Source organism: Eubalaena glacialis, chromosome 1 (assembly GCF_028564815.1).
Source record: "Eubalaena glacialis isolate mEubGla1 chromosome 1, mEubGla1.1.hap2.+ XY, whole genome shotgun sequence".
NCBI classification, from domain to species: domain Eukaryota; kingdom Metazoa; phylum Chordata; class Mammalia; order Artiodactyla; family Balaenidae; genus Eubalaena; species Eubalaena glacialis.
Genome location: NC_083716.1, coordinates 236,036,184 through 236,061,586, shown reverse-complemented (window position 1 = coordinate 236,061,586; position 25,403 = coordinate 236,036,184). Strand labels below are relative to the sequence as shown.

Below are 25,403 nucleotides of genomic sequence, written 5' to 3'. Positions count from 1 at the left end.
CCCTGAGAAGCTATAGGAATCTTACTTCTGTACAACATTCTGTTGTCTCTCTGGATCTTTGCTATTTAAAGTGTCAGCTGTAAGCCTTAAAATAAGATGCTAATTAATTTTGCAATTCTGACCCCTTAATACTCATCTCTCTTCTTCCTCTCTGTCCTCATTTTCCTGCATTCCAACTAATACCTTGCACTTCCCTGTGGCCCCTCGGCTGTTCCATGTTGCCCTTTCCTCCTCTTCAAGTCTCTGTCCAAACTGCCTTCATGTTTAGAACAACTTCTTCCTGTGGTTTTGCACACACACAATCCATCTGGTTCTTGAAACGTTGCTCAAGTTTCAGTCTCTCTGGGAAGTTTTCCTTGATTAAATGTCTCCATCCTTAAACTACCTGCACAATTTCAGCCCAGGCTTTCTCCATCCACATCCTGCAGTAGGCTCGTAGCAGGGCACAGACTGGATTCTCATCTCCTGTGTTCACGGTTCAAGCTCTGGGGCATCAGGAAGCCTAGCTAGTCTTTCACAAACACACAGTGTGATAGAACAATGGACACCCGGGGCGTTGGCATGTGAGAAATCGCTTTGTAAATTTAAAAACAGCGTTCATCCATAGGCAACCTCAGTCGTACAGGTACTTTATAAATACGCCCGTACGGACTAATACGGTCACCTTCCGTGGGAAGAGGCTTCTCACCAAATCAAGGGTCTGGCGCTCACGGAGTCTCTGATGTGACGGTGTGGAGGCGCCTTGGCATACAGACATGACCAGAGGCAAAGAGCTCTTGGGTAGAGGGAAAGTTAGCTAGGGAGTCTTTATCAAAGCGATAATTATGCAAATGGAATATCTGTAAAGAGTGGATTTTAGGTTAATAGGCTGCTTCCAATGCTTTTTCTGTAAAAATATTCTGAGTGTGGGGAGGCAAAGACTTGGGGTGAGGCTCTTGTTCAGGAACCTGTTCTTCTAACACCCCCCCCCCCCCAAATATAACTCCTGTGGCACACAAGGAACAGAACCTAGAGACCGCCGCCCTCATCAGGCTGTGGTGGTGACTCAACAGTTCACTCACAGGAGGAAAGCTTTAGAAAGGGTGCTGCTGGGCAGGGCAGTGTGCGCACCAGGCTGGGAAGAGCCAGCTTATGACTCCTGCCCCCCTCAAATGTGGGAGCACACCTTCTCAGAGGGTGCCAGAATGAACCCACTCAGACAGTAAGGGTAATGCTCATCGAAAAACGGCTGCATTTCCAAGTATTTGATAACGCAATTAAGCATGTGAACTGCCTGCCCCCCTAAAAAAAGTAACCATGGCAACCACAGCAGATGCTCAGTGACAGAAGCCACAGATGGACACTGCCCTACATACCTACTGACCACGCGAGGGAGAGAAGAACACACCCATTGAAGATTAGAACACAGAGGGTTGCAGAGGTAAGGCCGCCTGCCAAGGCCACCTGCTCGGCAGGTCGGGGGCCTCTGCCTGGAGCACGGATGTGTCTGCTGAGAAGGCCCCCGGCAGGCCTGCCGGGGCACCTGACGGCTATGAACGCACAGCTGTCGCGTTACAAGGGAATAAACTGTATGCGGTTAATTTATAATGACTTCAGCCTCTTCATTGAGCGTCTTAAGGTGCAGTCATGGTTTCAGACGAAAGGTGGAATGCCCAGTCCCCGAAGAGGCTGGAGGCAGACGTTCGTTCTCTACCGAAGCGTTCTGTTTTGTCTGAGGAAGGAGCCGGGAGCGCGCTGGGCACAGGGCAATGCCGTCCATACGCCCCAGGCCCGCGCCGCTATGGCACCCGCTGGAGCTGCCTTTCGAGACCTCACTCCTCCTCCTTGGTTTGGAGATGTCTTTTCTTTAAGGCCTCTGCTCGGTGGCGTCTGATGGAGGGGCATGGAGTAACTAGAAATAAGGATGATGTTTATCCAAAGCACACGTCCTGCTGCAGCAGCTGCTGGGTCTATAGGGAAGACCTGATGCTGAATCTTTTAATTAGGACAAATTATGCTAAAATTACTCTAAAACCCTGTCTGATAGATGACACACTACAGTGGGAATTCCTTTAAATACCGGTGAACAGGCCATAGACAAAATGCCACAGGCAAAGCGTGTGGTGGTAAAGTGCAGCCTCAACGCTGCATAATTCACGCGCTCACACATATGTCAAGATAGTTTCCAGTGTACACATTTGTTTCCCTAGAATCTGCCCACACTTAAAAAAAAAAAAAAAAAAAGGCAAGAGGGAAGACTCTCCAAAACTTAGATGATATACCAGGAATCTTGGAAAATGGATAAGGAGAATGAATTATGTGTTTTCCTTTGATGCAAAAACACCACAAAGCCTAACCACATAAAATGCACACTAATGATGGAAAGTGCAGGCCACATCATGTAGGCAAGTGTGATCAGGGGCATACCACCTGCAGTCGGGTCTCAGCCCTGCCTGCGGTCTCAGTTTCCAAATCTGTCACGTGGGAATGAACATCTACCGCTCCCTGCACCAAAGAAGGACACGAGATGCTGTGGGTGAGACAGCCGATCAAGGATAAAGCGCTCCACGGGTGGAAGGCGGGCCGGGCATCGTCGACAGGGTGGCCGCCCTCAGAGCAGAGCTCGGAGAGCTCGGGGCGTCATGTCCAGCCCCTGGTTTACAACCGAGGACCGCGAGGTGGCTGCAGGTCCGTGGGGCTGTGCCCTCTCTTACCACTGCTGATGGCTGAGTTTGCAATGACCGTAGCCTCACTCCACTGGTCGGCACTGGAGACAGAGTAGGACCGTTGCTGCATGCCGTCCGGTCGGCTGTTGAAGGAGCCCAGGCTGACGCCGCTCGCCATCTGAGACCCAGGCGCACTAGTGACATTCCCTAGGAATAAACAAGTCAGGTGAACACCAGCGCGCACTGCACACCCGAAGCCGGCACGAGTTAGTCTAGGGGCTTACGCGCCTGCACACCGTGGACCTGACACCGAGAGCAGCCGGCGTCCCGATACAGGGCAAGTGGAAGCATCACACGAAACAACGTTCCAGAGGAAAATAGGGTGAAGCAGGTCTTACGGTGTTTGACAAAGGAACCCGATGCTTCAGATGGCTACACCCACCACAATCCAAGACAAAGATGCACACCACCACCACCACCGCCATCTCTAGATGGAGTAGCGGTGAAGACAAAAGACCCACTTTTGGGAGAAGCGATATTCCTGGCAGGCCAGCGAGCCGGGCGCTGAAGGATCCCTGCTGCATCCACACATCAATGGAAATGAAATGATCACCAGTCGGGGGTCAACTGTCTGGTGCCAGAGGATTACTTTCGCGGGGAAGCTATACTTTATGATCAACACAAATCAAAGTTGCCAGATGCGACATCGGTGGAAACGCAGACTCTTAAACCAGGTAAGTTTACTCTTAACCTTGAGAAGACTACGCAGAGGAAAAATAACCTTAGCGACTTCACAGCACGCACATAGACTGCGCTGAAAAATGGTTCCATTGTATACTTAATGATTTGGATCAGTTGCTCAACATCAAAATGAATTATGATCTGGTCACACCAACTTTAGACTCAAAAACATAATTAAGTGCCTTTCTCTAAAGCTCAGCCAATCATATACCTTGCTGCCAGTGAGTTCATTTGTTAGATCTGTAGGCAGATCTTCAAAGGTATTAGGTTTCTTTTTTTAAACATTCCTCCCATTGTTTTAGTTTGGAACCAATTAAGTTCAAAATTGTTTTCATAGAAGGTTTTCATAGCACAAGATTTTAAATACACAGACCGTATTAGTAGTTCCCAAGTCTGGCCAATTACCAGAATTACCCGTGGAGCTTTTTAAAAACAGAGGCTTCAAGAAATTCAAATTTCGATTCAGGAGGTCTGGGGATAGAGCTTGAGGGGATACGCATTTTCAAAAGGACTTCGGTGATTCTGGTGAGCAGCCAGAGGTAGGAACCAGGGCTCCACCACAAACAAGGTCCTCACTGCAATCGCACAGAGCATCCGGAAGTGACAAAATCATCCATGAAATACAAACGTGAGCAAATAGGACAAACAAGCGGTGAAAGAAGAGGAAGGATTTTGCTTTGAAAAATATATTTCTACCTTAAAAAATGATGCCGACTTTATGCTGTTGTGGGAACTGGTACATTTTGAATGTCGTAAAAGTAAGTACTCCTAGGCAGGTTTACCGGATTCCAGAAAAAAAGCCAAAAGTACCACCTAAGAAAGGAAGAACGGGAGCCCATATATCTTCCTAAGTGTGGGCCTCATAGCAGAAGCAGCTGCACCGCCTGGGAGCATCTTCGAAATGCAGGCTCCCTGGCCTCACCCTCACCCCTGCTTTTTAATAAGAGCCCCAGGTGACATGCGCACATGTGAAAATATGAGTGGGCCTGCAGGAGAGCTCCGATTGATTTAAAAACCAAACACTTAAACCAGAAAATAACCATGAACACGAAACAAAAACTACAACGAAAGCTCTTCCCCGCCGCGGACCACTGAGGTCAAAGATGCTCCCGGGAAGTGCACCCGCCCTGGCTCCTCGGCTGAGCTGCAGAGGGTCTTGAGCCAGTTTCCCATCTCCCTCCCAACTCTGATGTTCTGATTTTAGGACCTGTCCGAGCCCTGAAAACGCAGAAACTCGTGCATCCTGAATGGCAGCGTCAGCCAGAGCTGGCGCCCGCTCCAGCACCGGTCCTCAGCAGCCTGGGGAGCAGGGCCAGGTGTGTAGCATCTCACAGGGACAGAGGAGCCAAGGCACAGAGAGGCAGCACTAAGGGACACACCACACGCTCCTCCGGGTTTTTTCCACATGTTATCTATCATTTAGGGTGCCCTGGAGCTGTCTTCTGGGTGCGCTTCTCCTCGGCCAGATCCCTGTACCATAGGGCATTGTAACAGCCGGACAGCGTGGCCAGCAGCTGACCAGGCGAACCTGTCGGGCAGCATGGCAGGGTCTCCTCCTGACCCTGTGCTGACACCCGCATCTGCCACCACCTTCTCCCCACACCTTCTACGCCCTGCTCCCTTCTGAGGAGGGCACCCGTTGGGTTACCTCTGGCTCCCAGCTGGGCTGAACGAGGGGGGAGCACAGGAGTGTGAAGTGGGGATGTGCATCGCTGGCCCCCCTTCGGGTCCGTGGTGGTCCTGGTGCCACTCTGCCAGCCCTGGTGCCTGTACTACCTCCCGGCTTCTCTCTGCCCACACCTCTGTCCCTTTGCAAAGAAACCCTTCTGAGCAGGAGGGTGTGGGCCTCTGCCTTCCCTTCCTTGTGGGAACCCTGGTCCCGCACGCCCACCATTTAAGAGGGGTTCACAACTCCTCCTGAGGCTCTGAGGCCCCTTCCACTTTCCAGTGTGGTCCTGGTGTCTGAATTTTACGTGAATTCATAAAAACGCTAACGTTAAGGGACTTCCCTGGTGGCGCAGTGGTTAAGAATCCACCTGCCAATGCAGGGAACACTGGTTCAAGCCCTGGTCCGGGAAGATCCCACATGCCGCGGAGCAACTAAGCCTGTGCGCCACAACTACTGAGCCCGCGCGCCTAGAGCCCGTGCTCTGCAACATGAGAAGCCACCGCAATGAGAAGCACACGCACCGCAACGAAGAGTAGCCCCTGCTCGCCGCAACTAGAGGAAGCCCGTGCGCAGCAACAGAGACCCAATGCAGCCAAAAATAAGTAAATAAATAAATAAACAGATAAAAACTAATTGTATAAAAAATGAGCTTTATTAAAAAAAAGAAGCTAACATTTTTATGGTGGGTCGAAGGAAAAGGAAGTGATGGAAAGAGAACAGGAGAAAACGCACAATGAGAAGCTGCATGTGGGCTGTGACCCCACTCTGAGCCGGGCCCCCTGAGCCCGTGCTGCCCATGGGGACACCTACTGTTTGGTGAGAATGTCAGGGGGATGATTCCTTCCTCCCTTCAGCGCTCATCCGTACCCCTGACAAGTCATGATCAAGTGTGGGATTTGTCCACAAAACCTCATTTCATACCACCTGTAGGCACACAAGGCCAAAACACCTGAAAAACCAAAAATAAATTCACCATCCGTCCATCTTTGGGCAGATGAATCCAGCAGTGCCCCTCCCCTTGTTCATTCTGTCTGGGGTGTGGCTCCGAGGACGACCAGCCCCAAACCCTCCTGACATACTCCAGTTAAAAGGTAGAGAGAATTATCTTAGTGCGTCTAGCACTGACTACTTGGTGCCAAAGTCCAGGAATAAGTAGCCACAGGCACTCAGGACAGCCAAGTCCATCTGAACTCTGGGTCAGGGACGCAGGAAACATTCAAACGGAGACATCGGATAAAGAGGTAGTCTTAGGATGACAAGTTCTTCATCTTAAGGCCAAACGTCTACCAGGGAAAGAGTAGATTCCTTAAAATGTACAAGCTAATGAAAAACTATGCGATGATGCTGATCACACATCTGGTTTTTAAACTTCCAGCTGTTTGTCGAATGGAATTTTCAGTACATTAAGCTGCTGGTGGATCCACCCTGGGGTTTAGCTCCTGAGGGGCCCCCAAGGAACCAAACTGGGATCTCCGGGGTGAAGAAACTCCTGTCAAGGCTGTGTGGTCCTGGTGTCTGATTGCAGAATCCGTACGAGACCCAAAACAGCCACATGGAATCATTCAGAAAGCACACCCTGAGGGCCCTCCAGCTGGCGAGGGTCTTCTTATCCCAACCACACCCAATTCCCAATTGTCAGACGAAACAGAGACACCATGACTGAATTTTGGCCAAATGAATGTGTGTACATGGACACATGGTTATAGAAGTAAAATTTTAAAACAGATCCATAATCTTGGGGCCTGGCGTCTGGGTTGAGCTCATAGATGTGTTTTTGCTTAGAGGGCAATGATTTCTTTTTTAAGTAGAATTAATTTGGGAGTGTGCGTCTAAAAATCTGTGGTTTCTGGCATTGTTTGAAAAATAAGAAATATGCGGCAGCCGTGGGCCTGTGTTTATGCTCAGAAACAGTTAGTTGACTCCATCCCTTGAATCTGTCTACACCGCAAGAAGACAGGGCACACACCAGCCCTCCTGCCCACCCAACTTCACTCAATTACCTGCCTGCCTAGTTCCTGATCTTTGGTGACCGCGAGTTACAAAATCTTCCAAAAATATACAGAGGAGGATTCTCATTTCAGAAGGAAAACATTTCTCATTTTCTCTCAAGAGAGTAAATCTCTTTTCTATACATGCCCATTCACTTTAATTTCAGTTAAAATGTTTCTGAAAATCAAATAATAAAAGATCAACTAATTGTGACATAAGGAAAAAAAAATTGTGAGGGGTAAGAAATATTGTTTCTGCCCTAAATATATATACTTTGGAGTTCCACAAACAGGTGCTTGCCTGTAAATGTAAATGCATAAAGACACATGTTCCAACTCCGAAGCAAACCAGTGGTCCACAGACTTGGTCATGACACTGTGAAAGTAGCCTTGCTGGCTTAATGTGGCTCATGACACATCTTGTCCCAAGCATGAGCAGTCTTGGGCCAGTGGTCACATTTTGAGGCATTTCTACTTACTTTGAGTAAATCCTTCAGTCAAAGCAACCAACTACCTCCCAACTGTTTCATGAATATGTTTAGTAACTATACAGAGTTAAAATCTAATGATAGTATTTTTTTTTTAATTAATTAATTTATTTATTTTTGGCTGTGTTGGGTCTTCGTTTCTGTGCGAGGGCTTTCTCTAGTTGCGGCGAGCGGGGGCCACCCTTCATCGCGGTGCGCGGGCCTCCCACCATCGCGGCCTCTCCCGCTGCAGAGCACAGGCTCCAGACGCGCAGGCTCAGCAGTTGTGGCCCACGGGCCCAGCCGCTCTGCGGCATGTGGGATCTTCCCAGACCAGGGCTCGAACCCGTGTCCCCTGCATTAGCAGGCAGACTCTCAACCACTGCGCCACCAGGGAAGCCCTAATGATAGTATTTTATGTCATAATTTCTGATGCTTATTTTCAAGTGCATGCACGCACACACACACCCAACAGAGGCTAGTGCATAAGTTCATTTCTGTTCCTGAATGAACCTAACTAACTGGTCAAGTAATACTGACCTGCCCCTGCTTCTGCCCTACGTGTTAGCACTCAGGGAGTGTTCACCAGATTGAAAACACCTCTAAGCATATAAGGAGATGCTAAGTTTCAAATCACTTTCTCTCCTCTCAAAGTACTCAAGGGTGACCTCTCTCATTGAATGGCAATTCATTTCACATTAATAAGTAATTAATTAAGGCTGTGGATCTGGAGTTCTCACTTGTGACTTATCTGATTCCCTGAGAGCTAAGGGTCTTAAAATCAAGACCACCTGCGATCAAGTGATGCCTAAACACTGTTCTAAGTGCAGTCAGGGTCAGCGTGAGGTGAGGCAGAGGCCTCGGCTCCCGGTGATCAAGAGGAATAGCTGGGGATCTAAAGCCCAAGTGGCCCACAACGATCCACAGAAACACCTCGCTCGGGGTGGGGTGGCTGCCCTGTTGATCAGCTAATCAGTGCAGGGGCACACGGTCTGAGAGGAGCCCTGCCCAACCAGGGCCCTGGTGATGCCCAGGAGAGAAAGACTGCTTCCTCTCCCAGCCAGGTGACCACCTAAACCGTATCTGTTTGCTACAGAATTTCATTTGTGTATCTGGAAAACAAGACAAGAGGCTGGGGTCTCTCCAACCCGGGGAACTCAGAACAGGGCTGGAACTTGCTGTCTTTCAGGCACGTCTGTGTTTCTCCAGAGAGAAGAGATTCCACAAGCCAGACTGGGACGTCCCCTCCCCTGGAGCACAGGGGGCAGGTCTAACAACTGGCTCTAGCTCACCGAGCTCCGAGCAGACACAAGGCCTTAAAAGGAGGCGGGCGGATGCTCGCTTCCCCGAGAGGAGCACCGGGGCTGTGCCTGCCTGGGGGTGGGAAGTGCACTTTTCATCTTTCCTTCCCTTCTCTCCCCTCATCCCCGCCTTCCACCCTCCCTGGGCCTGAGCTCTCCCAGGATACCCCCTCCTGCTGGTACACAGGTCCACGGGTCCTTCACGGCATGGCACAAGGGGGTGGCACCTTTTTGTTCCGAAGATCTTTTCAGGAATGTCTGTGCAGTGAACAGACTTGGATGATGGAGAGACCGTCTTCCTCCAGAGGAGGGCGGATCTGTGTGTTGTCGGGATGATAATGTCATGTTCCAGGGCAAAGGCTGGGCAGGCGTGCCTGTACCCCATTATACAAGACTGGGGTTTTCTAAGCTTGGGGTTCCTCTCCTGTAATGTGATGCACTGTGTATGCTGGTGTCACCTGGCCCCGAGGGAACTGGTGCACGACACTGCTGAGACTCTGGCCGCTGCTACTGCTGTGAATAACAAGCTGTCATTTGTCCTGACCCAGGGGTCTCACCATCCAGGAAACAGGCAGGCTGGCTGAACTTGCAGGGAGGGTAAAATCAGACCCTGCACAGTCCTGGTCACCAGTTCTAACACCGACCTACTACATTTCCTTGTCTCACTGCATGGAACCCCTGCTGTGCTGGGCACGATGAAGAAGACAGTCCCTGGACCAGCCACCGTCTGGTCCAGGAGAAGGTCTCAGACAAGCCCACGAGTGGCCAAAATGCAGGGCAACGAACACAAGAGCCGTGAGAAGGTCAAAGAGGCAGGATATCACGCCTGCTGGAAGCTTCAGGAGAAACTTCATGGAACACTGTAGATTTATTTTAGACTTTGGAATTGGCCCATCTCTGTAAATAATAATATGGAAAGAGGGGACACTACCTAACACTATCCCCCGACAACCCAAACCTGATGTAAAGCTTTCACAGAACAACCCAATTCGTTTTTTTGTCTCTTAAAAGATTCCTCTTTTTTCTTTCACATCCCTCTGGATTAAAATCACACCAACATAAACAGATGAATGGATAAAGAAGATGTGGTGTATACACACACACACGCACACACACACTGGAATATTACTCAGCCATACAAAAGAATCACATTTTGCCATTTGCAGCAACATGGATGGACTTGGAGGTCACTATGCTAAGTGAAATAAGTCAGACAGAGAAAGACAAATGCTGTATGATATCACTTCATGTGGAATCTAAAAAATACAACAAATTAGTGAATACAACAAAAAAAGAAGCAGACACACAGATATAGAGAACGAAGTAGCTGTTACCAGTGGGGAGAGGGGAGTAAGTGGTACAAACTATTAGGTATAAAATAAACTACAAGAATATACTGTACAACACAGGGAATATAGCCAATATTTTATAATAACTCTAAATGGAGTATAACCTTTAAGAATTGTGACTCACTATATTGTACACCTGTAACTTATATAATATTGTATAGCAACTATACTGTAATAAAAAAAATTAAAAATAAAAAAAGGACAAAAAAATCATACAGACATGCAGAAACAATCCACCAGAACACATGTACAAGAATGTTCATGGCAGAATTATTGAGAATGGCTGAAACGTCCATCCATCCACCATAGGTACCTCGTGGTAGATCCACACCAGTAAGAATGAATGGCCTCTGACATGGGCCACAACAGGAGAGACCACAGACAGGATGTGGATCCGAAGAAGACAAACACGAGGGCTCCACCTGTCCTGGTCCCATACAACCATACAATGGGTCAAACCCAACAGGCAAAGCCCATCTACGGAGTGGGAAATGAGACGATGCTCACCCTCGTGTATGTGTAGGGGAAGATGTGGGCAGTGATGGGTTGGGGCCCGGGGGCTTCCTGGGCTGTCGGCCACCTGCTGCTATTTGACTTATGTGCTGGTCACCCGTACACTTAGCTAGAACTTAGGATTTTGCACTTTGTAAGTGTATGTTAATCAATAAAATTTACCCCCAACTCCCCAAAAAACTCATTTGAATGGTTTGTGAACGCAGAGGTCAGATCAGGAAGTATGAGAAGAAGTCACCAAGGAGCAAGGAGACAGTTTCACCGGTGTTATATCCCAAAGAGCGGCCCACCCCTACAAAAGTATGGGATGCTGGCATCCAGAGGGAGCGAGGCACAAAAGGACCCATTTGGTATTGTCTCAGTATTTTTTTTTCCCAAACAGTATCTGCATTATGATGACATACGTGGTCGACTTCCTGGCCCATTCTGGAACACAGGAGAGTGTGTCCTCAAAGATCCCCTCTACTGATCAGTTGGCTGCTGGCCTTGCTGAGCACGGGCGGCCGCATTAGGATGCTAATCCACGGAGCCCCACACCAGTGCCTTGATATGGAGATGTGTGTGCCCACTGCGCTGGCTGATTAGTGCAAGCTTCCATGTGTCAAAAGCGCCAGATTCTTCCCAAAGAATAATTTTAGCTTTGCTTACATCCCTAAAGTGTGAGAGTTGATTTGAAAAGGTACTTACCTCCACCATATGCTATTTTTCTTTAAACAATTTGCATTTCAAAGTGAATATGGCATTTATAGCTGAATGAATATCAGTATGTTGCCTGATCCCACACGAGCATGAAAAAGATGCTGGTTTTCTATTGAACAAGAATGTTTTCATCCACCAAATGACATCAAAGGGAGAATTCCTCTTTTAAGCTATAGGCTTATTACATTAAAAATAGCCTGTTTTGATTTTTTAAAATATAACCTGAAATAAGGTTTTTCATAGCATTTAAATAGAGATTCATCAACAATCTTTTTTTTTTTTTTTTTTTTGTTAATACAGAATTCTGCTCACTGCACATCCTGATTTTGGTCTACCTTCAATAATGAGACTTGACCCTACCAAGGCTTCAACTAGGAAAACAATATTTGGCATTTGACTTATTGGTGAAACAGCCTGGAAAAGGGCAGAAACTCTTGGTGATGGTGATAATGAAGTTTCTCGTACACTGAGAGTGGAGGAGAAAAACCCAAAGAAGATTCTATGAGCACGTGAGTGTGAAAGAGACATTTATGTCCATTGTGGGACTTTGTAATTTTTTTAAAAAATCATAATTACAGAAATAGGATTGATAGGAACTCACTCTTCCCCTCGAAGGCCTCACCCTCTGAAATAGCGATTGCTCTTATAGGCCCTTTTTCATTCCTATGTGGCTTCAAATGTTATAAAAACTCAGAGTTCAAGGCTACTGTGCAAACCTACAGCTACACCATGCCCCATTCCGAGTGCGGGTGGGAAAACCAGGTCTGCTGGAATCAGGACTGGACGACCGAGGCTCTTCTAATGGCCACATCACTTCAAACTAGGCCTTCGCCATCTGTTCCGTCCTCTAATTATAAACCCAAAAATAATATAATTCACCACACTACCATAAAAAGTGAGATACAAGTGATTTAAGTGCCTGAGAGGAGGGCCCATTCGCCTCACTATTTGCATTGGAAATCTGCCCTCCTTTTGGCAACCAGGATTTCAGGCTAAGAGGATTTTTTTTCCAAGGACACCTTCAGTAGCTTTTCTTAAAGATGCAGACATTCAGGACTCCACATTATGTGATACTTGTTTTGTAAAAGCGTGCAATTCAACACATCTACTATTGAGATAGAAATCTTGTGTTTCTCAGAATGCTATGCACTTTTTTTTTTGGTTATATGTTTTCTGCAGTATGCTTACCAGAGAAAAAAGAATGCACAGAGTCCAGACCCAGTGGTAATGACAAACATTAATTACTACTAAATGCAACACTGTGGCCATGCCCAGAATTGAAAATCCTGGAACTAGATAGTTCATGGTTATTTCCTAAAATGTAGAAATAGCTCATTTTATTCTGATTTCTCCCTGTTCTAATGATGATGTCATGGGGAAAAAATGGGAGTATGTTTTGTTCTATAAATTACTGAAACTTATTTTGCAAGGTTATGCAGATACACAAATAATGTAAAATAGAAGTCTACCAAAATCCCATCTAATAGACCAACTCATTATTGAACATATGCATATATTTTTCTTAATTATGACAATAGAAAAGATGTAATATTCTACAACACTTCTGTATTATGACTTCCCAGCCATTTCCCCATGTTGTTCCAAAACCTTCAAATAATTTCAGACATATAAAATCTTACAGATTTAATGTAGATAACTCATACTGCCATTTTCCTACATCTGGATAGTTTTGATTGCTTGCAATTTCTCATCATTATAAACAATACTGCAAAGGACATCTTCTACTTTTAGACTTTTCCTTAGGCTGACATCCCAGAAGAGTTATTATTGGGTTAAACAGCATTAACATCTTTCTGACTCGTGATATATGTTATTAATTAATTTTCTTAATGACCCGTGGGCTAAAAGAAGATGGAACCTGGGCATCCTGAAAACAAGTCAGTTCAGAATTTGTAAAATGGATAGAACAGTAACAATGATGATAAAATGGAGATAATAATGATGATGATCATAATATGCCCCCTGTGGTTAATACAAGGACCAAATTACATAAAGCACTTCGTATACTGCAAAGCCTCTGAAGATAATAGTTGTTATTAATTTTGCCAACAGTGAGTTGTCCTTTTCTCTACAGTTTAATTTTTTAGCAAAAATGGTGACACTGCTAATTTTGTTTGACTTTAAAATCTAAGAAGTCTGGATACTTTACTCCTGTTTCTCTCGCGGCGGTGTCTCTTCGTGTGTAAGCTGCTCGGACTGTTTGCCTCCTATCTGTGTTTTGGTGTCCTAGTCATTCATCACTTCACACGAGCCCAAACACTCATTCACCGATGGTGTTTCTTGAACACCTACTCTTGTATATGGACCAGTACAGCATTTAGCATTGGGACAACTCGGAGGCACTCTTCCCACTCTTAGTCTCCCCAAATTCCAAAGGTAATGCCAAAGTCATCAGAAGTAGAGTTTATAAAAGGAAAGACAGAAAGGAAAGAAATCATGTGCTTGGGACATAACGCAAGCAATGGATGAATGAGATTACCTGACGGGCAAGGACAGGTGAGCTACAGTATCCATGGCCCTGCTTACATCCCATCCCTGGGATGCAGCTCCACCTTGCGGATGCATAGAATTTGGTGTTTGGTGTAAATTAAGAAGAAAATATTAAGCACAATCAGAAGGTAAGTTCTGATATTTGGAAAGAGTTTAAATATTTATTGCAATGACAAAATCTGCTTTTTCCAGTTGGGTGGCCCAGCATTCATCACTGCAAAACGACACCTGCACTTCTCATCCTGCCCAATTTTATCTATCTGCCTGAGGACCACTTGCTACTATGGATTCTGAAGGCGTCTATGGAGAGTGTCACCATAATGCTTACTTATGCTTATGCACATGATGCTTACACAATGCTTACTTACCTACAAGCCATTTCTTGGTATGGGTTACGTGAACAAGTTTATATGCAATACAGTTATAATGAGGTATGGTGACATTACACAAAAGGAGGCTAAAACTAAGGATTTTTTTAAGCAATAAACTATGAATATAGCACTCAAGTAATAATGTTTTCTAAAACAGAAAGTCCAAGATGCTCATATCATCTTCTCTCCTAGTTTCTTATTTGGTTCTATGCCCCCAACAACTTAATTCAATAGTTTCCTCCTTTGCCATGCATAATAGTCCCGTCTTTAAAATATTCTTTCTCCTCCATCTGATATCTACAATAAGTGTGTTTTGTACAAAATTCAGTGTGACTTGACAGCACTGCTTTGAGGGAAGTCTTCCCTGGCTCTCACTGAATTTTATAAGCCCTTTCAGGGAGGTGCCCACACAGCCCCGCCCCCAGAAGTGCTCACTTGGACTTCTTCCTCTCCCATCCAGGCTTCATAGAACCATCTCTCAGGACTGAACAGAGAGAGCCTGTAGGGGGTGAGGGCACTGAGGAACTCCATGTTTGCAACTCTGATGATGTGAAGGGGGGCTGCTTGTTTGTGGGCCAGGATGTTTTGGGGTTTAACCACTCACTAGGAATACTCCAGAGAGAGAGGCGCGGTCTCTGTACGCGTGGTTTCTCAAAATGCCAGGCCACAAGGTTTGGAGCTGGTAAAACATCATGACTACTTGGAAAAGTTCTCCTCTGCCAATGTGGGAATGATTATGGAGCAAGTGGGCCAACCACAGACCTGACTCTAGCACAGAAAGGCTCTAACCCAAGGCCCTGGTCCCAGCCGAGGCCCCGGCCAGCTACCTTGCTGAAGGCCGTTGGGTCAGTGAAAGCCGCCCTCTTTCCTAGAGCTCTTCCAATGCTGACCATTTTCCCAATCTTGAAAGCATCACGTCAACAGCTGAAATACTATTCTTCGCTGAACACACACATTTTTGAGAGAGGGGGGGAGAAGTTTCTAAAGCAACTTTTATTTACTGATCGGGATATCTGTTCCCACAGAGATGTATGGATCAGTATCTCCATCATCCCTCTATGTTTTTAACGGAAATCATCAAGGATTAACTTGCTTTTGTCAGTTCTTACAGAAAAGAACACTCCATTTAGAGTTCAAATGATTGAAGACAGTTTCCTTAAACTGGAAGGTATGGCTTTGATTTATATGTGAACTGTACCCCAATGATCTTGATCACAGAATGTTGCAATGGAGGAACCGTTATCTGAAAGCAAACAATACTTACTCTCAATATTTATCACTTACATCTCACATGATGGGCATACTCAGGAATATTTACTTAATGCAAAAATAATTGCTAGGTCATGAAGCTAGGAGAGGATAACAAAGGAAGAGAAATAATGGTCTACGCCTCAAAGAGTTTACAATTTAATGATGGAAACAATGTAGCACACATTTGCCTAAATCTCAGTGGGCGAAACGTCTAAACATAGAAACGACTAAACATAGAAACGACTAACAGTAAGAAGGCATTTCTCCTAAAAGCAGATGCCAAAACTCTTATAAAGAATCAAAGAATCACTTTAGAGCCATTTCATTTCAGATGTCACCAACTTCTTCAAATTTTAGCCTTAGAGAAACCCCACAAAACGTTTTTAACCTAAAAATAATGAATTATTAATTCGCTGTCAAACCCTACTCCAATAAAACCTGGTTTATGGAAGCAGACATCATCACGGGATACTGATTTGGGGGAGTATTCTCCAGCAAGTTAATTCTCCACCAAGAAGGCGATCATCTGCAAGTGTTCCACCAAAGCTGCTAGAAGGGTGTTTGGCCAAAGCATCCAATTTATGTATCGGCGGATTCGTGCTGTGAACAGAATCCAAAGTGTGGGAAATAAGCGGGTGACCAAGGGCTCTGATGTCCTAACGAGCCTGCGACTCGACCCACCGGGAGGAGACCCGCTCACGCGGTGCACAGACTCCGGAGTTACGAAAATGTCTTCTACACCATTTGAAACTAAACAAAGAAAAACTTTGTTTCTACAAGACAACCACGGATCTAGTTTTGATGTTGCGTGTTGCGTTATTATTATTATTTTTTTAAATAGCTATTACCACTGTAGCAGCAGCTTAGCGGCTCAGCGTCTGCAGCGTGAACAGTTTTGATAAACAGCCTCTGCGGGCCACACAACGGGGATAATGTATCCTTAAGTACCGCCAATGAGCTGCCATTCTGCACAGCCAATTACTTCTGTGCGTCTGTCACTCAAAGGAAAAATGACTGAGCCCATTAGATCAAACCTTTGTCACTGTTCCTAATGCACTCTTAGGCCTCATTAATCTCCGGGAGCAGCAAGAGAGCTGCCGGGGTCTCATTGCCTCCCCCGACCAGGCCCACGTGAAGCCTCTCATCTCTCCCCCCAGTGTTCCGCGTTAATCAAGCTCTCCGTATTACCCCAGTCCCTGTCACGGCGGAGAGCGCGCTCCCTCTTAAATGCTCTCATTATGACCCATCTTTAGAGCCGGCTAAGTGGAAAAAAAAAAAGAGAGAGGGAGAGAGGGAGAAAGAGGATGGGAGAGAAAGAGGAGAGGAAAAAGCAAGTCCGATCACATTAATATTCATGACACTAATTAGTATTCTAGGTCACTGAATATTCATGCTATTAGTTGGGTTTTTTATGGGTTTGCTGGATGCCCTGATTACTGAAGTGTGGAGGGACACAGCATGGTTGAGACTTTCGATGTCCACGGCGGTTCAATACTCAAAACACATTGAGATCCCTGCCCCCACCCCTGGAAAATCAGCCTCAACCCTCCAGACAGCTTTCATATTTTGAAACCGCTGGGGGCCTGAGTGGGGGGAGGTGGAGGACAAGGGGGAAAGGTCTCCCCGTCACGAAGGTCTCAGCATCAATCTGGTTAGGATAAAAACACACCCACAGCTGCAAATACCCAGCAAAGACACACTTTAGGGATGAGAAGATAGCTGTCATCTAGGAAGCAAATGTCGCAACCAGGAGTTATGGCGAACACAGGAATAAAGAGAGGATGGACACACAGAACTGGAGCAGAGCCCCCCATGGAGATCCAGGGAAGTCCTGAAGGGCATTTCTCCGGCTGCCCAGCTCACTGCCATCGTGGGGGGAGCTGTGGGTTGCGGGGCATGGGTTTAGTTGATTTTGACCCACTATGTCTACTCAAAGGCTAAATAAACACTTCATGGCATTTACCAAAATTAATTCAAAAACATAATTTCTCAACCTTCTTCCTTTCTTTTCTTCACTAGTGATGAGCACGACTATTATGATGGGTTCCTGATACAGTTCTGAAGAGTCACCCTGGGTCAGGCTTTGGAAAGGCATGCAGTGTGTTATCCTTACAAGGATGGGGGTAGGCACTGCTTTCCCATTTTCAAGATGAGAAAGCTGGGGTTTAGGTCCTAAGATGGGGAAGGTGGGATTCAGTTTAGTGTTTCTGACTCCAAAGCCCCTACTGTTGGCCATTATGTTTTCCTGCTTTCTACTGAAATGTCAAAATACCTGTCAGAGCTAAAACAATCCTATATTCTGTCATATATGAATATTATTCTACCAACCCAGCCAAAAACTCATGTCAGAAAATATTTTTGGACATTTGACCCCCTTCTCTGGAAGCATCCCTGAAATGACAGTTGGGCAGACTCTAAAATGTGGTTTCCGATGGGTTCCCATTAGAATGGCAATGTAGGTTCCATGCTGAAGGAATGGAAATGGCAGATACTGCCCTGGGTATCCTCAGCAAGTGACCTTGGAGGAAAGGGAAGATGTGACGGGGAAGGGGGAATTTAACCAGGCCTGAATAAAGAAATATCTTCTGGATTCTTCTCCTCCTTCTCCTTCTTCTTCTTCCTGAAGTAGATGCTTAAGTAATTTTTTCAGAAATCCATTGAGAGGGAAATGTTCTATATCCCTGTATGTGATCTAAAAATGTCTTCACACTTGATTGATAATAGTTTGGCTCTACATAAGCTTCTAGATTCAAAATTATTTGTTCTTGTAACAAATACAAGGTGTTACTCTTGAGAAGGTCAAGGACTATCAGAGTTTTCTTCCTTGATAGGTAACCTCAGTCTTCCCTTATCTTGGATGCTTTTGGGGATTTGTCCATGTTTACAGAGCTTCCTCTCCCATCCAGTTTGATACTTGACTCTTCAGATGGGAAGACACTGGCATTTCCTTTGTCACCTCTAGCATGTTTTCTTCTGTTATATTGCCAACAGTATCTTTAAGCCAAGTTCTTTATAGTATGTAATCCATCTACTGAAATTTTTATTTTTGCAATCTTTCTCCTTAATTTCCAAGAACTCTTTCTCCCCAGGTTTTTCTTTTTTTTCTTTTTAACAGATTATTTTAAAAATTTGTTTATTTATTTATTTATGGCTGTGTTGGGTCTTCGTTTCTGTGCGAGGGCTTTCTCTAGTTGTGGCAAGCGGAGGCTACTCTTCATCGCGGTGCGCCGGCCTCTCACTATTGCAGCCTCTCTTGTTGTGGAGCACAGGCTCCAGACGCGCAGGCTCAGTAACTGTGGCTCACAGGCCCAGCCGCTCCGCGGCATGTGGGATCTTCCCAGACCAGGGCTCGAACCCGTGTCCCCTGCATTGGCAGGCAGATTCTCAACCACGGCGCCACCAGGGAAGCCCACCCCAGGTTTTTCATGTCATCTTTTGTTTCATTTTGGAATACAAAAACCAACCTCTTAAATCTTTCTGATGATACTAGTTGTAATTTCCTCTTAAGTTCTCTTTCCCCAAATTATCACTCTCTTTCTTTCAAGATCAGTTGTCCTTTTGCTTATGTTGGTCTTTCATATTTTGACTGTTGGTTTCCACAAACGTCTTGGTTGTCCACTCATGTTTATGAATAAGAGCAGGGCTGAACAGACTCTGCAGCCCTGGGGCAGGTGTGTGGCACGTGCTGACTGGTGGGTTCGTCTCTGACCAACAATACAAGTTCATGGGCGGGCTGGCACACCTCCATTACGTCCCTCATGGTCAGAGCTGCCTTTCCTTGCCATTCATTTATGTTTCCCTGTGACTATGCAGAGGTCTGAGTTTTCCAACCTGCTTCCTTCTCTTGCAAGCATGAGCATCCACATCAGGGTATCCTCCCCAGGCACGCTGCTTACTTTCCCAGTGGGGATGGTGGTGGGGATGCCGCTGGTCAACTCTTCCTGAACGTGTCCCTCAGCCTGCAGTGCCTGCCTCCCACAGGTGCCCAGTGGAGCCGGGAGCCACCCCATCTTCACTGCAGCTCTTCTGCTCTGGTTAACTCGCGAGCCCCAAAATGAGACCCAGGCTGGGTTATCAGTATGCACGTACGCAGTATCAGGTATGACAATGTGTTTTTCCTCCTCTTCCCCAAGCCCCTGGCGAAACTCGGTATTAAGATCATCACATTTCTAGCATTTTAATGTTTGAAAGGTAGTCAGCATTCCAATACTGGCAAACCACTCCCCGATACTAGGAATAACATAAGACCACCATCTTCTGCAAGTAATTTTCTATCCAATTGCCCCTTTTAGACCCTTTAGCAATTATCACCAGCTTCAGTGGTCTTGCTTGTGTGTTTATCTTCTGATTCTTCCACCCCCCCCCCCATTGGAGTGTAAGCCCTTGGAGGGAGGGCCCCCTGAATCTCCAGAGCACTAATCAGGGCTGGGCATGCAGCAGACTCAATAATGATGGTAAGTGAATGGTACAGGAGGCAAAGCAATAAGGTATCCAAATCATTAAATTGGTTGGGAGAAACTAAAAGTCAACATTGACATACAGTTAGGCATCATAATGTTTGAAATATGGAATGCATTATGACTGCACACTAGAAAACCAAGAGAAACATCTGGATAATTATTCCAACTAAGGAAGAGTTCAGTAAGATGGCTGGATATAAAAAATACAAAAATTAACATCTTTCTTATTTCTCACCAATTAGATGATAGAATAGACAACCCCTCGCCCCACCAAGTATCAGCTTCACATTTCACCAAAAATTATAATGTAATAGAATGGATTAACAGGACGCATACAGGATCCAAATGGAAAAAAGTGTTAAAACTTTACTGAGGGGTATATAATAAGTTTGAATAAACTGGGAAAGAATTGTGTTCTATGATAAACTCAATATAGTTAAGATGTCAGTTCCTCCACAATTAATTCATAGATTAACAGCAATGCCAGTCAGAGTCACAATGAGATTATTTTTAGGAGGAAGAGAAAGGTTTCAAGTTATTCTGAAGTTTACTGGAAAAACTAAATGGTGGCAATAACCAAGAAACACTATAAAATAAAAGAGTAATATGAAACCATGTTATATGTCACATTACCAGATATAAATTGAGCCATGAATCTAAGACAATGTGGTAAATCCACACAATGCGGAGAAAGTAGGTCAATGGAATAAATTTTCAAGCCCAGAAACATAGCTAATTTGATTAAATGAATTAGTTGTGCAAGAAAGGTGACAAACAGAATCAACAGGAAAAGGAGACAACAAAGAGAGAAAGAACAATTAGTTATATATTTGAATAAAAAGTTTAACTAGATTTCCTATTATATATAATAGACCCAAACAAATTAAAGGTGGATTAGAGGTTAATTATAAAAAAGGGGAAAAGGAACAACAATAAAATTATAAAACTCTGAAATACATATATATGAATTATGATCTTATTTCAGGATTATTAAAGGCTTTCTAAATATCTAAAGTAGAAACTACAGAAGTACAAGTCTTATGATTTGATTACATACTAAAGAGGGGGAAACTCCGTACGTAAATAAGACTATAAAATTCAAAAAGCAAATAGTAAACTGGGGAAATAGCTGCAATATATATTACAAAGTGTTGATATCCTTAATATACAAAGAATTCTTACATGTCAATAAGCAAAAGACAAGCACCTAGTGCAACAATGGGCAAAGGATACATCTACACAATTACAACACAAGAAACACACAAAACCCATAAATATATGAGTTGTTCAACCTCACTACTAACTGAAGAAATCCAAATAAACAAAACACGAGATATTTTTATTGCTTATAAGATTAGCATAGATTCTAAAAATGTGTAGAGGTGAAATGAGCACTCACTTTATGGACGGAAGGGTATTTCATATAAAACCTTTCTAGAAATGAATTTGGAAATATGTACGGAGAATCTTGTAAGTGTTTATATCCATTGGCTGAGTCACTTCACCTATGGACTTTTATGCTAAGACATTAATAAGTTACACACAAAGATTTCAGTACAAGTGTGTATCAGGTCTATATGAATGAAAAAATGACTAGAAGGGAAGGCACATAACATTGATCTAATTCATAACATGGAGATAGAAAACGAATTAAAAAAAAGCTAAAAAGAAACAAAGATGCCCAGTTAATCCAGAGGTCAAAAACAAAATGGCAGAATTCAAATGAGTTGAGAATGAAAGATGAGGTTAAGTAGTGTGTTAAGTTCTTTGGCAAGTTAGCTCTAAAATAACTAATACCTATCTTTAGCTAAAAGTCCATCACTTAAAAGTAGCATCCATTTACTTCAAATTAAATTTGCTGGGTTGGAATTCTTCATGTAAGAGAGTTCTATGAACAACAGGGTAGAGCTCTGGGTGATATCAGCCAAGGAGGTCGCCCACAGGCTTAGCTGAGGGCATGACATCCCTGAGCACTGCTGTGACCATGAGGGACTTTCTTCCCCCAAAGTGGTGCTGTGCTCCTGCGGACATCATATTCCCACTTCCAAGTCCCTACTTGTGATCCAAAGAAGATGAAACATCTACCAGGCTCCTTGAATGGGGATTTACCCAGCTTAGGGTTGAAAGGATGTGCTGTAATAAACCGACCATGGGCATGACCATGGAAAAGGGATTTCAATCGTGACCCAAATCTTCTCATTCACCCCACAGCAAGAATCTTAAAGAGAAAGCAACTGGGCATTGAAAACTCAATCCCTAGCCGAGGCCCATGACATAACCTCCTCTGGGGATATGATAAAGTTCATATGGCATTTTGTATTTTCTATTTGTTATCAAACATTACATTTTCCTTAGGACAGTAAGTGGCAGTTAAGCCCCAAAGAACACAAATCTCAAGATGACATTTCAAACTCCAAATCTTACATAGCCGACACTTCTTCAAATCATCAGGACTCTTCCCTCATCCTATGTGCCTGGCAAGTTCCCATCCTTTCTTCACACCCCACACAGGCATCCCCCAAGCCCTGAAGCCTTGCCCCACCTCCTGGGGTGAAGCCGAGCACATCACCCCTGGGCCTTCACACCTCCTATGAGCTGCTGCGCTGCACTGGCACATCTGCTCATCTTTCCCACCTCCCAGAGGGTGAGATTCCAGAGGGTAGGGATTATGCCTCATTTTTCTGTACCCCCAGAGCTTAGGACAGTGACCGGCACACATTAGAAACTTCATACATGCTTGCTGACTTGAACAAATAAATGGATAGATGTGTCACAATGGTTAGAAGGGGAAGTGGAAAGTCGGTTATAGGGTGACTGCCTCACACAGAAGTTCTGGAGGTCAGAGATTCTGGATCCACAGAATGCACAATTCCCGGCACAGAACAGGTGCTCAGCAAGTACTTTTTGAACAAATAAACAAATTAATGAAGACATTAGCTTTTTATTCAGTATAGAAAAAATTTTTTTCTTGGGCACTATTCTCTCTTCCCATCCCATGGAGTTAGCACACCATCTAGAAAAGGAAAACTCATGTATCACTTGGAAGGAAGGTCAGCAGGTCATGAGACCACATAAAGTAACCGTATCACCTTTCTAGAAGGAACTAATGTCTCTGTTATCAGAAAGGCCAGTTTTATTTTGATTAGTCACAACAGCTGATGTTTGTAGTGTGCTTTATGAGTTTCCGCAGCACCTGCCGTCACACCTCTGTGATGGGGGCAGGGCCAGGCAAGATCAGCCTAATGTAAAACATGGTTCAGTTACCTGCTCAACACCACGCAGCACCGGGCAGTAGAACCCAGGCTGCTGGACCCCAAATTCTGTCCCCTTTTTCTTACCCTCCTTTTGCCAAACAATGTCATTCACGCCACAGAACTGTGGGGTCAGCATCATTCCTCTTGTAAAGCATTTACCATTTCAGAAAGGAAAAAAGGCAGCATCTTTACGAAGCAGAGACATATGCTAGGAATGACTGCAGAACAGAAATCTATTTTGAGAAGATCAGATGTAGGTTGGAGACAGGAAAGGAAACAACTGAAATCTGTGAAGGGATTCCATATGTTGGAGGAGTTTGAGTTTGTTGGTGGAAGACTTAAAGCGGTTCTTACCACCTTTTCTCTGATAAGCGATCACGGGAAGGTAAAAGCCACAGCACAGTTTGCCAAGACTCTTAAACAAAAACAAACCACGACACTCTGAATGGTTTGCATTGCACACCGAAGCCAGGAATTTCTCAACACATCTATTCTGAGAAAACACTAACTTTCTCTGATCCTGAACAAAAACCAAATTCTCCCTTAAAAGAGAATAAAGAAAACCAAAATTCTGTGAAAGAATCACATAACAGTTACAAGAGAAAACTGAGAGAATCTGAACTTTATAGAGGTCCAGGGGTTTCCTTTAAATCTTGCTCCAAATGGCTTTTCCATTTTTCTAAACACAGTCACTACAAATTAGTTAATACTAATCCTTGACACCTTAACAATGAATTCATGTTTTTTAGAAGGCCCTTAAATCCTCCAACATGTGTAAAACGTGACTTTCAACCGCCCAGCCCTGGGAAAGCCTAGTGGTTTGTGGAGCTGTGACTCAAAGTGCCACAGTTTGCTTGCTGGCAGTCCAGGAACCCAAGGGTGTAGCGGAAACAGTCATCCACAGAAGAGATGAGACCTGTAAACCTTAGTCTACAACCTTAATGGTCAAAATCTCCACTTAATCCACAAACCTCAGCACTGTCCTCCAGCCAGGACCACCCATTGCTGCCATTGTGCTGGATTTCTTCAGCATGTCGGCTGTGAGCTTACCTGAATTTGGTGAGATGTGCAAGCTGCTCATGTCCTTGGACAGGCCGTTGGTTTTTGGGCTGGAGATGGGCGCGCAGGCCGATGTGGCTCGGGGGGGCCTCTTCCCTGGGACTTTCACAGTGGTTCTCAGAAGATCAATCTCTTTGCCATGAACATTCTGCATGTAATCCTGTTCAAAATGTTAAACATCGAAGAGAGATTAAAAGAAAGACCTTTTACAATCTAGGACAAGAGGTTCTATCAGACATCCTGAGTTGTAATCCTATGACCCTTCCACGGTGGCAAGTGCTTAAAAATAAGGTTTTGATCTTTCTTGTACTGGTGGCATCATCATTACACTGAAATCAGCTCTGCCTCTGTGTCCTGAACTAACCCAGGCCCTGGAAGTACAGGAGACACAGTTGATGCTTCTATCCAGGAGGATGAGACACCAGTATGGACATGAAATCCTATTTTGTGAGCTGCTGCATATTAGATGGTACATTAGGAACCTGGGCTCTTCTTGTAAGTTTTGGGTAAAATTCCATGGAGTAGGAACTATTTTGTAATAACCTTTTTGTCTCCGAGGGCAATACCATTAGACATCTAGGTAAGACTGAAGTTGTCTGGTGGGAACTCAGGTGAAAACTCTAAGTAAGAGGTCAAGCATTTTGTTCAGGAAGATGTCTGAGGGGGTCAGTGGTACGGTGCTAAAAAAACATGGAGGTCACAAGAGCTGGCTGTTAAAAAAGAAAGCACATTATTTGTACTCAAGCATTATGTTTCTCCAAGTGATTCACTGTACTCAGAAAAAGTATCTTGCTTTTGTCTACACTTTGGAGGTGAATGACTAGCAGTTATCACGGAACTAAAGGGAAGTCTAGGTACACAGGGAATTCTTTGTGCCGTCACCTAATTCAATATGGAGGAAAACAATACTTAAGAATCGGCTGTTGGGTGGGGAAAGAGAAGACAACTGAGAGCCAGAGTGAGGGGCCTCTTGACAAATTAGAGGAGTTATTGACCCTTTCATGCATTTTTGGGGGGGCAACGAACCCCCCTGTCTCTGCAGACATATCATTAAACCAACATCGCACATGAAGAAAGGATATAGTCTATCTAAATCACTCTTGGGTAAATAATATTTCAAGTGTT

At 44.8% G+C, this 25,403-nt stretch overlaps 1 protein-coding gene across 4 annotated transcripts in view; it reads right to left on the bottom strand.

Moving 5' to 3' along the window:
• The window catches only part of AGAP1 (ArfGAP with GTPase domain, ankyrin repeat and PH domain 1), a 543,249-nt gene that overhangs the window by 154,328 nt on the left and 363,518 nt on the right, over positions 1–25,403 (bottom strand). For 3 of the 4 annotated variants that reach the window (XM_061188805.1, XM_061188822.1, XM_061188829.1), the window contains exons 11-12: positions 24,270–24,438; positions 2,694–2,852 (exon numbers count right to left, since the gene is read on the bottom strand). In XM_061188805.1, the coding sequence (XP_061044788.1) occupies positions 2,694–2,852; positions 24,270–24,438 (328 nt within the window). The remainder of the gene's footprint in view (positions 1–2,693; positions 2,853–24,269; positions 24,439–25,403) is intronic. The other variant, XM_061188813.1, reaches the window with a different exon arrangement.